This window comes from Typopeltis vanoorti, chromosome 17 (genome assembly GCF_054136105.1).
Source record: "Typopeltis vanoorti isolate ZY-2024b chromosome 17, IOZ_Tvanoo_1.0, whole genome shotgun sequence".
NCBI lineage: Eukaryota > Metazoa > Arthropoda > Arachnida > Uropygi > Thelyphonidae > Typopeltis > Typopeltis vanoorti.
This window is the reverse complement of record NC_143565.1, coordinates 34,507,880-34,525,320: the sequence shown is the minus strand read 5'-3', so window position 1 is coordinate 34,525,320 and position 17,441 is coordinate 34,507,880. Positions and strand designations below refer to the sequence as shown.

The 17,441-nt window shown below is 35.4% G+C and overlaps 1 protein-coding gene across 1 annotated transcript in view; it reads right to left on the bottom strand.

Annotated features, from left to right (window-relative positions):
* The window catches only part of LOC150097282 (adenylate cyclase type 10-like), a 164,569-nt gene that overhangs the window by 138,056 nt on the left and 9,072 nt on the right, over nucleotides 1-17,441 (bottom strand). Inside the window, exon 4 of the mRNA XM_090407635.1 lies at nucleotides 14,142-14,225. Coding sequence (XP_090263761.1) covers nucleotides 14,142-14,225 — 84 coding nt within the window. The remainder of the gene's footprint in view (nucleotides 1-14,141; nucleotides 14,226-17,441) is intronic.

Genomic DNA, 17,441 nt, shown 5'->3' with positions numbered 1-17,441 from the left:
CAGAAGTATACTATAGTTTGAGCTGAGAAGAGAAGTAGATGTTTTTGTCTGGAAGACAAAAACACCTACTCCTCACAGTGGTGCTACTCGAATCCTCCGTATAATGTATTTCAGGGATGACCTCTTGTTTTACCTATCCCTCAGTCCATGAAAAATCTCCATATTAATCCAGTAATATACCTCCTTATAACTTATATGTCACTTATCATATCTCACCTCCTCCAGTTCCTATTCATGAGACTCTGTATTTCTTCAGTCTTCTTCATATCCAATATTCTCGAAACAGAAACATACCTTGCCAATCTTCCCTGGACACTACAATCTCCTTACTTTTATATGCCAGTGTCATACTCTGTTATGCTCCTCACAATTTTAAGGATATGCCGATTAGAATCCACTATCACTTCTGGATAACTTATTTCTTCCACCTCCTTCAAGATTTTCTCTTAATTGTATATTCTTCATTCCAACCTTGCCTATCAAATTTTAAAACTTTACACTTCAAAACACTGAAATGGCAACTACACTCATTCAGTTTTTACATATCCTTCATCACAGCCTATAACATCTGCTCTACTCCTCATAGTTCCCTAACTTTGCAGCATCAACAAACAACTTCATACTCCTCTTTATGGCCCAGAAACAAGCCCTTGTTTCCAAGATACCATTTCTACAAATAGAAGTTGCTGATGTCTATCTGCCAGTTAGCTGCTTATCTAAGTAACTAAACTGTTATCATCTAATCCTATCCATTTCATTTCAGTTATCAGCTTGTTGAGTGGCAATCTATCAAAAGCCTATGCAAAATCTAAATAAATTACCATATATGCAACTCCTTTGTCAAATGAGCTTGTCATGATATTGTAACATACAAGTAGATTATAATGATTTTCTTTAACAAACTTATTATAATCATATTAAAAAAAATCAACTAATGCCATTTATTCCCTTATAGGGAGTAGGGCAAGGCAATTTTAGCCCTGTCTAACTTTTGGAGACTAAGTGGGCATTTCAATTTCTCCCAGCAGCCAATCAGAGACAGCTTGCCCAAGGTTATAACAAATTATAAGTGGCATCTGATGAAAAAATGGCTAACACTTGTCACCATATCGTGGTCCCCAACCTAAAAAAAATTATTATTATTATTATTATTCTAAGCCCCCCATGGAGTCAAAGACACATCTAGGAGGTCCTTTAGGTCAACACACACGGCTCATCTTACAGAGCCTTAAACACACTCAAATTCTCTACAGACACAACTCTCTCAGCAAAGGCAATCCAATTATTCACAACTCTGCATGCAAAAAACCTGCTTCAAACTCTCCTGCTCACATCCTCCTTAAACAGCTTCCAGGGATGACCTCTGGTTTTTCTCTAATTTCTCACCATTTTCTATGAAACCACTTCAACATTGATCCTATAAAAAACCCTTACTAACTTGCAGATCTGTATCATATCACCCCCTATTACTCCTATCCATTAGACCCTGTAAACTGCATCTTCTTAACCTTTCCTCATATTCGACATCATAGAGATCAGAAAATGCCTTAGTCAGTCACCTCTGGACCATTTCCAACATCTCTTCATCTTTTTGAAAACCAGGTGACCATATCTGTGCACAGTAGTCGATGTGTGGTCTAATCAAAGCCTTTTACAATGAAACAAGAATCTTCTTACTTCTACAAGTCAGAGTCCTCCACATCATTCCCAGAATTCATTGTGTTGCAAACCTTTAGCAAACCCATGCTGTCCATCAAAGATAATATCATCATTTTCAATCCAATTCTGGATCCTAGTTCTCACCAGTTCCTCCTACACGTTAACCACAACATCTGACACACAGACAGGCCTATAATTTGATGCTTAAGTTCTATAACCTCCCTTATGAAGCAGCACAATCTTGACCTTCTTCCACTCCTTTGGAACTCGACCCACTGCAAGACTCATATTAAAAAAAGTATGTCAAGGAAGATGCCAATTCCTTGGCACATTCCTTCAAAATATGTGGTGTATAATATCAAGTCCCACATCATTATTAACATCAACTAGCCCAATTCACTATATACCTCTTGCTCACTTACAGTCAGTCTATCCTCCTCATCATCATCATCAACTGCTCTCAAATGCTCCATGATGTCACATTCAGAAGAATGAAAGACCTTTATGAACTGCTCATTAAGTATATCCACTATATCTTCTGCAGCAGTTGTTCATATACCATTTTCTCCAATCACTGTCATCCTTCCATAATTATTCTTTTTTTGTTAGTTACATACCAAAAGAACTCCCAAGAATACTGTTTGGCTTCATTAGCTAACTGCTGCTCATACTTTACTTCTACTTTTACCAACCAAGTCACCCTCCTTGCCTGTTCTTTGTAATCCTCATGAAATTGATTATTATCATTATGCCTCCATAATGCCTTTTTCCTCTGTATCGCATACTTAATCTATTCATTCATCCATTTCATACCTACCTTATTTAACCTCCTGACCCTTGGAATACATTCAGATATTGCTTCTACTAGACAGTTCTTGAATACCCTCGAAGCCTGTAGGTGTAGTATCTATACTACACCTGCAAGCTGTCTCCTGAACTCTTCATAATCACCAGCTTTGTAGTTCTACATATACCCTTTTCTCATAGAGGTCCTCACACTGCAACCATCCAGGTTATTACTTCATGGTCACTCTCACCAACTGGTAGGTGATGATTTGACATCTCATTTATAATTACATCTTCTGATGAGGTGATCAAAACTGAGAACCTCAATCCTCGTGTATCCTCTGTTACATGTCTGAGGCAGATGTCCCTCAAAAACTCATTTTCTTTAATTCCAGTTGCTATCTCATCATCCCAGTCTATATTGCCATAGTTAAAATTGCCATAATAATCACCATTTTCTTATTTGCTTGGCTAATTCGATTATACATTTCACAGTCACTACCATCCACATTACCAGGTTTACAACAATATCCAACTAAGTATTTCATTCTATTCACCTCTATCTCAACCATACTGCCCCAAAACCACTGGCATCAGTTCCCTCTTGCATCTCTACTTTGTATGGACATAACTCTTTCTCTAGCATCAATTGCACCCACCCACCCCCTTTTCTTACCCTTTCTATCCTCACAAAACACATCATATCCTTCCATCTTTATTCCTGTCAGGATGTCATCCTCATTCAAACAATGCCTCACTTATTCCAACAATTTTTGGGTGAAGAAAATTAATGCAACCATTTCATTTGCCTAGTTTCTTACACTTCTAGTGATTGTATACAAACACAGCAGTTTATTCCTGGATCTAAACTAGTTTCACTGACACCACATATTTGATGTGACTTCTCCATGCTTAACTCGAGCCATGTATTTTATCTCCTTATTCATCTTAGAATCTTCTTCAGATTCAACCTGGGATCAAGGGAAAACAGGTCATCCCCTTCCCTTTGTGTATACACATGCATTCACATCTTTTTGAATCATCAACCTTCCTCACACTGCGTTCCCCTGTCCACCCTGAGCCTTCCTGTTTCCCAGTCTATCTTGCACCTTGTTTTCTCATTCTCCATACTCATGCCACTCACCTCTTCATTCATAACCACCTCTTCAATGTCTCCTGTCAGCGGTCATACCTGGAAGTTATGTAAGAGTGTGGTGAAGAGGAATGTGATTCTTTAGAGAAACTGGTGACATTATGATTATAATATATAGACACTTTACACAAGAATATTATATTTTCATTTGCCAAATATTTCAGTCTGAAAATAACAGACCATCTTCAGTGGCTACATAGGAACAGTTTTTTAACACGGTGGAATACCAACAATTGATCATTCAAAAGTAGAACAAGTCGCATGATGTTATATCGCTAAGTATTAAAGAGTAGAAACATTTTTTATCGGAGTAATGATTAAATTAAAGATATTAATTCACAAATTCATATAATGATCTTAATTTATAAATGACATTAGACTAACGTAAGAATTAAATTCTTATTTAAAAAAAAAAAATTATATATATATTAACGTGTTATCCTGATTAAACTTTCCCATATTTTTGATAAAGATATACAGTCATTTCGATTCAAGTTAGGGTGTTGAAGTAAAGCCTCAGCACTTTCTTTAAATAAACATTCAAATTTATAGCGACATCTGTGTAGGAGGAGAGTCTTGGACCAGAGGATGTTGTGGCTTGTCTCTATGCAGTGCTGAGCCAATCCAGACTTATCGGATTTGTTGTGCTGAATGCATGATTAATGTTCCTGAATTCATTTTTCTATAGAGCGTCTTGTTTGTCCAAAGTAGGATAGATTGCAGTTACAAGGAACTTGATACACAGTAGGCAGAGACATAGTTCAGCTTTTATCTTTAGAAGAGGGGAAATAGGCAGATATGTTGTTAATAGGTATACAAGTGGCTGTTAAATCATATTTCTTCAGAATTCTTGAAATTGGTTCTGAAATCCCAGAAATATAAGGAATTGGAACTTGACATATTGAATCTTAGTTGTTTTGGATTGGTTTGTAAGAATCGAACAGATGTTGAGTACTCTTTTTGGAGAAGCCATTTAATTTCATGTGGTGTTTGATAGTCGAAAGTTCTTTCTGTAATTCATGAGGAGTTGAACAATTAGTTCTGGCTCATTGGATTAAATATTTTATGATTCCTGATTTTTGATAAATATGATGAGCAGATTGTTTGAGAATATAACGTCCAGTGAAAGTGGGTTTTCTGTAAACTGTTGTTGTTAGAATACCTGAAGGTGAATGGATGAGGAGGAGGTCTAAAAAGGATAACTTGTTGTCTTTTTCAATCTCCATGGTAAACTTAATGCGAGGATGTAAGGAATTGATTCTGGCTAAAAAGGAAGGTAAGGAATCTCTGTTATGAGTCCACACTGAAAAGATGTTGTCTATATATCTCACCCAAAAGGAAGGTTGAGGGAATATAGATGAGATCAGTACGTCTTCTAGATGTTCCAAATAAAAGTTGGCTAGAGCAGGTGAAAGTGAACTTCCCACGGCTGTTCCTTCCACTTGGTTGTAGAATTTGTTTTGACATAAGAAATATCCAGAGTGCATCACAAAATCAAATAATTTTATAATGTCTTGTGGGGAGATGTTAGCAAGTAATTGTAAAGTCTCTTTGAGAGGTACATTAGTATATAGAGATTCTACATTGAAGCTCACCATAAGATCAGTAGGTTGTAATGAGATATTTCTTAATTTATTTAGGAAATCAGAAGAGTTTTTCAAAAAGTAGCATGATTTGCCTATATGTGATTTCAATAATTTTGCTTAGTTCTTAATGTGGCTAAATGCTCTATACAACGTTCATATAAAAAAACAGAATCAACATCTAAACCGCAAATATAATGTTCTTATTTCTAAACAAATCAAGCCTTTCCAAGTTCCAGATAATTGGATCGTCAACATATCCAGTCGCCCTTTAACTAGTAGTGAAACACTCATCCTCTCAAAAGGACATGATTTCGCTATAGTCCCTAAAAAGATTCCGTATCTAGATTTCCCGGTTAACATCGAATGGAACCTTAGTCATCTTTCTGAAAAGGCTAATTCTCTCTGCCTAGAAGTTGCTTCTATCTGTGTATCATTAATTTTCACACATTGAAACCTTTCAACATTTGAGAAAGGGAATACCGTTGTTTATGACGGGCCCTAAAAATTGCCTGCAAGCAGATTATAACAATGGTGGCATATCCTCTGTTCTCAAAACTGAAGGAAATGACATCTGTGTAGCAAATGTCAGTGACAAAGCAGCATATTTTTAAACATGGAAAGATTCATGAATTATCGTTGATTTTCACACATCGAAATCTTTCAAGAATCAGAAAAGAGAATACTGCTGTTTATGACCGATCATAAAAATTGACTGCAAGCCGATTACAACAATGGGCGGAGTGTTCTCAAAACTGAATGAAATAACATCTGTGTTGCAAATGTCAGTGACCAAACAGCAAGGAAGTATAAAGAAAATTTTTCCACTAAAATTGAAGATCAAGGTAGTTTGTATCTGGTTCTCAGATCTAGTAATACAGAATACTTTCTTCACAAGTTCGTATTGCAGTGTGTAAGTGCTTGTTCTGAAACCGAAGTACCGTGATTTTTTTAAAATAGGATACAGATTTAAATTCTAATATGAATAAGAGACAAGGCACTTTGTTTAATTTTGGTATTAAGAAATCTCTTATTGAAGGTTATTTATTTATTTATTTAGCGTATGGCTCATACACGAAAAGATACATTACATTAATTCTTAATATATATGGACATAGTAATAGACATATGTACAATAATAAGACATAATACAGTCATAAAAGAAACACTCAAGAATAGGCTACAACTGAATGTCTAGGTTGATTATTCAGTCAACTGCACTTGGTGTAGCATGGATGAAGTCTGACAGGTTTCCACTGTATGCATGTTGGACACATTCTGCTGTAATATGATTACTGAATGATTACTATAATAATTGAAGGTGTTTGTGATGGAACAGATAGTGAGTCATCCACCTCAAGCCTACAAAGATCTCCAGGATGTACAAAAGGAGGGGAAAACTACCAGCACACAGGAGAAAAAGTCTGCATCCACTTGTAAGTACTTGTAATAATATTATAAAGATATTTGGCGATCAGAATAGGATATGTCAATGAAAATCAGCACAAATTAATTTAATGATGGTTTATTGATGCTTTAATTAAATCAATTAAAACAAATTAAATTAAACTTTAATTGATGTAATTAATTAATAATTATCAATTATTAATTAATAATAAAAATCATCTGAATTACCAATTAATTATTAATTAATACATTACAAAATAACCAAGGTGTTCTGTGAAAATTTCAGGATTTGTGAAGTGTTCCGTCGTAGAAGAAGTTTGAGAAACTCTGTAATAAGCAATAAAACAGTGGAGTCTAAAGGTAGTAAGAGTGTGCTAGTTCAAAGTACAGGTCATGAAAAAACAAGGTTTATGGATGTGTTGTCATGTTTGGCTGATGGAACCAAGTTAAAACCAATGATCATCTTCAAACATAAAACTAAACCTAAGATAAAATTTCCTTCAGGTGTTTTTGTACATTTTCACGAAAAAGGATGGATGGACGAAAATGGTGTGAAATTATGGATAAATAATGTGTGGAACATGCGACCATGCGGTATAATGAAGAAATGCAGTTTATTTGTATGGGATATGTTTCATAGTCATTTAACTGAGAATACTATGTCTTCTAGAAAAAAATAACACACAAATTGCTGTTATACCAGGTGGTTTAACTTCTATATTGCAACCATTAGATATTTGCTTGAAGAAACCATTTAAAGATCATGTGCGAGAAGAGTGGAATAGTGCGAGAAGAGTGGAATAATTGGATGTTGACTGGTGAAAAAAAATTATTTACAAATGGTGGATCTAAACACGCTGCATCACTTGATATGTTGTGCAATTTTGTAATCAAAGCATGGAATAAAATAAAAGTAGAGACTGTAATAAAATCATTTAAAAAAGTGTGGTATCTCTAATCTTATGGATGGTACGGAAGATGATCTGTAGTGGGACACTGATGACGATGAAAACAAAATCAATTCACCGGATTAGAACTGGGATCCATATGACGATCATTTAAACATTGAATCAGAAGAACTATTTTCAACAGATGATGAAGAAAATTAACATGAAAATAGAGGTTAATAATTATTATTTGTTTTTTAAGACATATATCTATTGTAATATTTTAAATAAATTTATGTAACAAAAAATTAATCTGATTTGTTTATAAACACTGCCTATTTTCTTATAAAGCGATTTATTGTAACTACTTAAATGTTCATCCAAGAAATTAAACTTCACTTTTTATACTCGCTGTATAAGACAACCCATGATTTCGAGGGGTTTTCTGTAGTATTTGAGAGTCATCTTATATGCCGACATATATGGTATATAAGTATACATATAATTTACAACCAACTGGTATGGATAGTGGCCAATAAAAGCTGAAAAACTGCTTAGAGTCCTAAAGTCAGGATTTGCTGGAAAATGTCCCTGACTTTGGGACTCTAAGCAATTTTTGAGAGTTGGCACCAGATGGGCCATCCAGCATGCCGTGCAGCTGAGGCATTCTATGAGAAGGCCCTGATGCTGGTCCAGGCTCAACCATTCCATCACTGAACACTTTCACCCAGTCCCAGTGGAGTGCCATACTAGCTTCAGACTCTAATCGGACCAGTCCAGTCCTCAGAGCCATCCTGTCCCGAGGTTACAGATCCATCCTGCAGACTTCCCTTACCTACATTACTCTATCGACTATCTGTCTACACTCTCCCCCTTGGATTTTTAAGGGCTGACAGGAGTGCTCCAGATACCACAGGAGGCATGGTGCTTTACTGGGCTTCTGCTTAGGACATGGACTATTTGTTACTGTCATCACTAACACTATGTTTCAACATAACGATGTGCACAACTCACATGGAGAGAAAACAGAAGAAATAAGAAAAGCCACATTCACTACATCATTGTTGAGAGTGATATCATCATGCTGGTTCAGGTTACAAATGTATAGAGGATTTGAAATTGGAAGTGACCATTACTTAATGCTAAGCAGGATAAAAATGGATATCATATATTGAAACGAACAGTATGTAAGAAAGTTTTAAAAAGAATTAAAGTTGAGCAGATTTTACAGGTAAATTGTATACTCAATTATACAAACATTGTTGAAGAAAAATGAAACAAATTGAAAACAAGAACCAAACATTGGAGTCTCAGTGACAAACTGTGAAGAAGACATTGATTGATTAATTGTGATTTCACTGAAGCATAATTTAAACATTTTAAAATCTTTATCAATTTTATTTGCAGTATTTTGTTAATTTTTAGAATTACTCAAATTCCAGTATTACATTGTTTTGAAACTTGGTCTCTGACAAATAAACTAACAACAACTCAAAGAAAAATGGAAAGGCTGAGTAACAATAGCTCATGCCAGGCAATGAAATTTATCTCACTGTCATCAATAGATCATCATAGAGTGAGATGGCACAATCTGGTGTATTGCACCTTAACCTTTTTTTTTTTGTATTCATGCCATTCCTTAGTAATACCCATCACCTTTTCAAACATCACCTCCACTGATCATCCAAAACTCCTTCCAGGATTTCAGCTCTAAGTGACGTTTTTTGAATCGCATTTTATGAAATCTTTCATAAAATGCGATACAAAATCTCCGATCACTATTCTTGATATTTACCCATAATGTGAACTTAGCTCCTAGGAGCTGTATTTCTGTTCAACATTATGAGAGGTTACTACCCAGACCGGTTTATACTCACAGAAGGGTTGTAAGTTCTGTATGTAGTGAAGTTGTGAAAGAAAAATAAGAACAAGTTAAAGAAGCAGTTTTGGAAAAGAAGATATCCTAAATATCTGGAGTGATTACTTTGAAAGCTATTAAATGAAATAAGCAGTGACAGAACCATACAAGAAAATTTTAAAGAGGAATACATATCAATACTTGAGGGGAAAAAAAATGGAATCAAAAACTGAAATGTGGAAAGGTAGCTGGAGTGGATGATATTTCACCAGAAATGCTTAAGTATGGAGGTATAAAAGTTTTGCAGAGGCTAAACTGCTTACTTTAGAGGGCCTGGTCAGATGGTTGAATTCCAGATGATTGTAGTAGAGCTTCTCATAGTTCTATTAATAAAAAAAAAAAAAAAAAGGGAATAAAGCTGAATGTGAGAATTACAGAGGAATTTCTCTACGAAGTGTTCCAGGTAAGATTCATGCAAGCATACTTGAAAAGAGGTTAAGAATGATTGTGGAAGAGAAACTTGGAGAAGAACAAGCTAGGTTCAGGTCAAATAAGGTTGTCAAGAAGACAAATATTTGAGAAATTGTGGGAATATGAAAAGGATCTGTACTAAGTTTTGTAGATCTGGAAAAGGCATACAACAAGGTGCCCAGAGAAAAGCTTTTCAAAAGACTACAATTTTATGGGATGAATTGATTATTATATAGAGCAATATATAGTCAATATTTAAGTTGTCAATCAGCAGTTAGAATTAAAGGACATACAGGAAGATGGGTTGATTTAAAATCATGGGTAAGACAAGAATATGCATTACCTCCACATTGATCAGATTATGAATGAAAGTGGCATCAGGTCTGATATTAGCATTGGAGATATCAAATTCTTTTCTCTATGCAGATGATTTCTTACTCCTAAACTCAACAAGTGCAAATCTCCACGATTCTCTAATTATTATTATCATCATCATCTGACCTCCATAAATACAGAACCCTAAGGTATCTTACTGGTGGGTCACCATCTTTCCATCAGGATTCAGCACCTTTATACATCATTATCTGAATCCTACCAGTCAACCAGTTCCCTTCCTTTCTTTTAGTGCTGCACGGTAATCAGCATTCATTTTTAGAAATTATGGACTTTACAACCGTGTTATAAATAACTATTTTAATTTCCTGACATTTCGAGCTTCATATTAAGATCATCATCTGGATATACAAGGACAAACTGAGTTACATTATACACAGTAAGCTAAAGGAACAGTGATTTGATCACCGGTTAATCTACTGGCATGACCTCTAGTGAATATCGCTTATAAATTTGGGACAATGTCAGGGGTTATGGAAAAAAAAAAAAGTAGATGCAGAGAATCGTCAATTTCAAGACAACTGGACGGAGGATTATTATTTTATTCTGAATAAAGGTTTGCCTGTATGTTTGCTGTGCAACGAATCCGTATCCGTCAGCAAAGAATACAACTTGGAGACACGCTTTACTTCAAGACATGCGGATCACCCAAAAATTGATGGACAACTACGAAAAGATGAAATACAGAAGTTGAAGAAGAACCCAGCAGCAAATGTTCAACAAGCAAAGAATGCAGAACCACAGCATTGTCAAAGCCAGCTTTGTGGTAAGAGAAAAAAATCGCTACACATTCTAAGTCATTTGGTGAAGGAGAATTTATCAAAGAATGTCTGCTGGATGTTGCAAGTAATATGTCCTGAAAAGAAAAAAGGCCTCGAGAATATTCGTTTGTCGAGACGTACTGTTGTCCAACGGATAGACATTATGGCTGATGATATCAAAAAAAGTTTAAAAGAGAAGATTGCTAGATTGGAAGCATTTTCAATTGCTTTGGATGACAGCACCGATGCCTCTGATACAGCACAACTAGCAATATTTATTCGAGGAGTTGATGTGGATTTCAACATCACAGTTATTGGTGGTTCGGCCGTTAAAAGGAACAACTACCAGTGAATATATATTTGATACAGTCAACACAGTCTTTGAGAGATTTGGGCTTAAATGGAGTTCACTATCTGACATATGCACTGATGGAGCCCCTGCAATGGTTGGTGCACAGAAGGGATTTATTAGAATGGTTCATGAAAGAACAATAGAACTACAGATCCATCTGGAAAATTTAACAAATTTTCACTGCATTATCCACCAACAAAATTTGTGTGCAAAATCAATTAAATTCACAATGTTATGGAAGTTGTAGTAGCCAGTATTAACTTTATTAAGTCACGTGCACTTAATCACTGCCAATTTAAGGAGTATTTGGCAGACCTATTTTCGGATTATGAAGATGTGTCTTATTATTGTGAAGTGAGGTGGTTGAGTAAAGGTGAAATGTTAAAACGATTTTATGATCTGAGACAAGATTGCAGATTTTATGGACATAAAAGGAAACACAATTAACCAAGTAAAAGATGATGAGTGTGTGTGTGTGATTTAGCATTCCTTGTAGATGTCACAGGATACCTAAATGAACTGAATCTTAAATTGCAAAAACAAGGACAATTGGTTCATGAACTGCATGGGCATGTCAAAGCTTTTTGTAATAAACTAAGATTGTTGGAAAGTCAGATAAGAGCTAAAAATTGTTATCATTTTCCTACTCTAGCAACTCATAAAAATATCCCTTATAATTGTTATGGAGATGAAGTGAAGGCACTAATAGAGCAATTTGATACAAGGTTTGCAGACTTCAAAAACAAAGACTCCACATTCGCTATATTTGCTCGTCCAATGGATGCTGATGTAAATAACGTGCCAGAAAACTTACAGATGGAACTTATTGAGCTTCACGCGGATTTAGTGCTAAAATCACAATTTAACAACATTGCTTTGACGGATTTTTATAAATTTTATTTGGTGGAAGAAAAATATACAAATTTACACGCCCTTTTCGAGAAAAATCATTTGTCTTTTCGGCAGCACATATATGTGTGAACAGTTTTTTTCGAGGATGAAATAGAATAAATCAAAAATTCGGACAAGAATAACAGACGAAAACCTCGAAAATTCTATGCGATTATCCTTAAATAACATTAACGTCAATATTGATAGTCTTGTAGTTGAAGTACAAGGCCAATCTTCACATTAAATGGTTACGTCGTTCATTATATTATAAAATTTATGTAGAGCTTTATACCAAAGCATTATATTATAAATGAAATATGAAGTAGCAACTTGTTTTAATTCATTTAATATTAATTTATTTTATTTAATAATTTGGTCTGGCCCTTGACTCGGAGACAGAATGATAATTTGGCCCCCAAACTAGAAAAGGTTGCCCATGCCTGGTGTATAATGTAACTCAGCTTGTCCTTGTATATACTCCAGATGATGATCTTAATATGAAGATCGAAATGTCAGGAAATGAAAACAGTTATTTATAAGAAGGTTGTAAAGTCCATAATTTCTAAAAATGAAAGTCAACCAGTTCAGTTAAGAAAGTGTCCTACCAGACACTCTCTTAACTGAACATATGACAGGATTCCTATGTGGAGGTATTAAATTTTTATGTAAAATACTGAATTATCATGGTACATATCTCTAGTATCACCTTTTATAGAACATAAGCAGGTTGCTAAAGAAAGAGCTACCTTTAACAAGGTGCCTCTTTCTTCAGCTAGGTAGCTCTTTTTTTTTCTTTTTTTTTTAACAAAGCCATGTTGTTCTTTATAGAGGATCAAAATGTTATCTTCCACCTCTGGATGTGGGCCCTAACCAGTTTCTTCAACACTTCAATGGCCACTAAAGAGATTTTGATTGGTATATAACTGATTGATGCTGATTCCCATTGGTCTATAATCTCTACTGCTGAATAATGGAATTATCTTACTTTGCTCCCACCCAGTATGAATCATGGAAGTGCTGAGACTCAAGTTGAACAACCCAAGTAAGGGCACTGCTAACTCTCTTGCACATTCTTACACGATATTCCATCTAATCCCACAGCTGTGTTAAAATGATGCCTTTACAACAGTTTTAATATCTCTAACTTACCTACCTCTATTCTTTCATACTAGTCACAACATCTACAGAGCTAAAGGATCTGCCAAATTTATAACTTACTAAAATGAACACTTCAAGAGTTCAGCTAATTCCAGTGCATCTGACTTACCTGCCATCCCCACTCACTACAGTTATTTTTCCACAATCATGCTTTTTCTACCTTTTACATGCTTCACAGCAAGAGAATTCTATCAGATTTTCTTTTGCCTATTCAGCAAACTTCTTCTCACAGTATAATTTTACATCATTCTCAAAATAGCTGTTGCTCTTTCTTTCTGATTTTTCTACTACTTGGATCTTGTTGTTACCTTCCTCATAGTTATATGGGGACATAACATTTTCTTTTTATGAACCTCTTAGTTCAAAGTCTTATTCACCCATGTAATTTACATGTGATTTATTCTACTAACCAGGTAGTATGATATAATTTATTTCAGATGTCTTTTGACTACTACTTATGTATTGCACCATGAAGATTCTCACACCTGGATTCCACTTCAAGCTGCCTTCTCAATTTATTATAAAAACCTACCTCACAGTTTCACACATACTCCTTCTTATTCAAACTCTCAGATGATTTATCACCTGAATATAAATCAAGAATAAGAACAAAAATAAATTACAGTTTTTTATATATATATATATATATAAATATTTACTATTTGAAAAGTGCTAAACAACATTTCAGTTCGGTGTTTTGTGATTTGAGAAAACAGATATAAATAAATCATCTAGAAGTCAAACAACACTATTTAGTTTTCTAGAGATCTTGTAAAGCTCACCTGTTTTATAATAATTTTGAACAAGCTGGAAATCTCATGATCTCTTGTTAAGTCATCTAGATGGCTAGTATCCTGAGAGGGAAACTGGAGAAAAGATTCAGGATAGACTTTTATGAATAAACATTAAATGGCATGTAAAAAAGAATATAAGCAAATTTTATTTATTTATTTTTTATGTCAACTCCATCCATGAAATTTGTAAGCCTATATATAGTACACTATAGGCAGAGCAAGGGTTAGTTAAACTAGAAACTCTGGTTTACCATAACCAGGCTTGAAAACTGGTTGTGTCACCTTAGGTGATGCAACTGCCTCTCTAGTTTTCTCTTTTTTATTACTATTATTATTAAAGAAAACTACTCAAATGGAAAGTGAAAATCTCATAATATACTAAAATAACTAATGAAACTGAATATGTGCAAAATAGTGCATGTCTGAAATGTTTGCAGTATAGTGGGAGGTAATTTTACTTGGTTGTCTAAACAAGTACTGTTTAGAATATTATGCAGATTAGTACTATGCTGATATTTATAAGTCTTATCTTCATGTGAGGTTACCATGCTACCAACTAGATTTGAGAGAGAGAGGTATAAGCTTGGAAGGGCAGAAGTTTCACTATACAGCTTTAGCACATAAACCAGAAAGGTTTATGTGCCAGAAAGCTCAGTTGCCATTTGACCAGGAAAAGTTGTTTTGCATTTTGGTGTTTCAAAGCTTGATTTAGATTTCATAATGATTTTTTTTTCTATGGATGTTGCAGGCTATAGTGACAGCTGGACACAAAGCTGGAATTTTTGACGAGTAATTAATTTATGCTGAATTTTTTAGTTGAATCGCTTTGGCACATTTGTTAGAGGTTTTTGTGGGGAGTGGGAGCAATAGCTTGAATTCTAGCAAGGATTATTTCAGTCAGTCAGAGCTGATGTTTGGATTAAAAGAGTAGAAACAGTAAATCATACCATGGAAATGAGGCACAGAAATCCAATTAAGCCACTCCAACTAGTACTGTTGTGATACTAAAGAATGTGAGGCTAAGATTGGCTAGCAGAAGGTCAATCTGAAGAAAATCAAATTGACCTTCAGTTATATTTAATATTGAACTGAGTTTTACTTTAACAAGGTAGTTTTTCCATAATTTTCATGATGTACCCTGATCACTGTGTAAGCATGAAGGAAAGAACAATCATGGCCAAATTTATAGTTGGAGTTGCTAACAGGATAGCCAAGAATATGAGGGTTTTTTCCCTCTATAGCCAAATGAAACCAAGAATATAATTTTTTGCCATCTTTAATTGATAGGATAGATAACATCAATGGTATATTTAAAGGGTGAGCTGCTATAACAAGAATCCCCCCTCCTTCTACAAGTCAGTGTCCTCTGCATCATTCCCAGAAGTCTATGTGTTGTCCTCATAATTTTGGCAATATGTCCCCTAAATTTCAGATCCTTATCAACTATCACCACAAGATCTCTTATTTCCTCTGCCTTCAACAATATAACGACGTTACTAAATGGATGTTAAGTGCCTCCGTAGCGCAATTGGAAGAACGACGGTACGTTGTGCCCTTCGATTAGAAAAGGCCTAAGTTCGATTCTCATCATGACGGGAGGAATCTTTATATGGACTTTTTCAATTGAATGTGAGTTAGCCGATCTCATATGGAGGTAGCAGAGTTTTTTCTCCCAGAAACTCAGGTTTTTCATCCCACAAACAGACAAATCGGCCCTTCAGAACACATGCAATTTACAGACAAGAAATACTAGCAGCGTTGGTGGTGGTGGTGGTGGTGTTTGTAGGTGGTAGATGCCATTAATGTAGGTGATTGGTAGTAGAGGTTCTGTGTAGTAGTGGAGACAGAGAGTTGTACAGTTGATGTCCTCCCGCGATGAGTCTTCGGAATGCTTGGAGGTGTCATGAATAATAATAATATTCCCACCAAACATAAATTCTACATCCCATCTTTGTTTCCCAAATTTAAAACCTCATATTTTGCAACATTGAACTCGCCTCCCAATTCCCATGCCCATTCACTTAATTTATTCAAGTCTTCTTGTAAGGCCACAACATCTTCTCTACTCTTCATAGTTCGTCCCAACATTGCATCATCTGCAAACAACTGAATATCTCCATCCAAATCTTTGCCAATATCATTAACATACAAGTTAAACAGTAATGGCCCTAAATCAGACCCCTGAGGTACACCACTAGTGACTTTCCTCTTTCAGGATATTGCTCCCCCATATACAATTTGCTGATACCTATCAGATAGCCAGTCTCCAATCCTATGCACTAATCTAATATCCAACCCCATCTGCTCTAGTTTGACTATCAACTTATCATGCAGTAATCTATCAAAAGCCTTTGCAAAATCTAAGTATATTACTGTATATCCCTGTGTTTATACCATTGTTGTCAACCCAATTCCGGATCTTCGTTCTCACAAGCTTCTCCAACAACTTAATCACAACACCTGACACACACAGATAGGCCTATAATTGGATGCTTGAGCTCTATCACCTCCCTTATATCACTTGCCCTCCTTCCACTCCTTTGGAACTTGACCCAGTGCAAGACTCATATTAAAAAGAGTCAAGGCAGATGCCAACTCCCTGGCACATTCCTTCAGAATACGAGGTGATATATTATCAAGTCCCACAGCCTTATTAACATCAAGTTTGCTCCATATACCTCTTGCTCACTTACAGTCACTCTATCCTCCACCACATCATCAACTGTTCTCAAATGCTCCATTCATAAGGGTCTCACATTCACAAGAATGAAAGACCCTTATGAACTGCTCATTAAGCATCTCCACTATATCTTCTGCAATCAATGTCATCCTTCCATAATCATCTTTTTTTTTTTTTGCTGTGTACATATCGAAAGAACTCCCTAGTATTCTTTTTGGTCTCATTAGCTAGCTGCTGCTCACTTTTGCTACCCTTATCAACCAAGTCACCTGCCTTGCCTGGTCTTTGTAATCTTCATGGAATTGGTTATTATCACTTCTCTTCTAGCTGCCTCCATAATGCCTTTTTCCTCTGTATCACACGCTTAATCTATTCATTCATCCATTTTACACCTACCTTATCTAACCTCCTAACCCTTGGAATACAATCAGACATTGCTTCTATTCTTCTATTAGACATTTCTTGAATACCCCCAAGCTACAATGATCTCCTTTCCAGCTAACTCCTTATTCCATACTACACCTGCAAGCTGTCTACTGAGCCCTTCATAATCACCAATATGAATAAAAGTTTTTTTTTTGTTGTTGCATTTGTTACAGTTTCTCCAA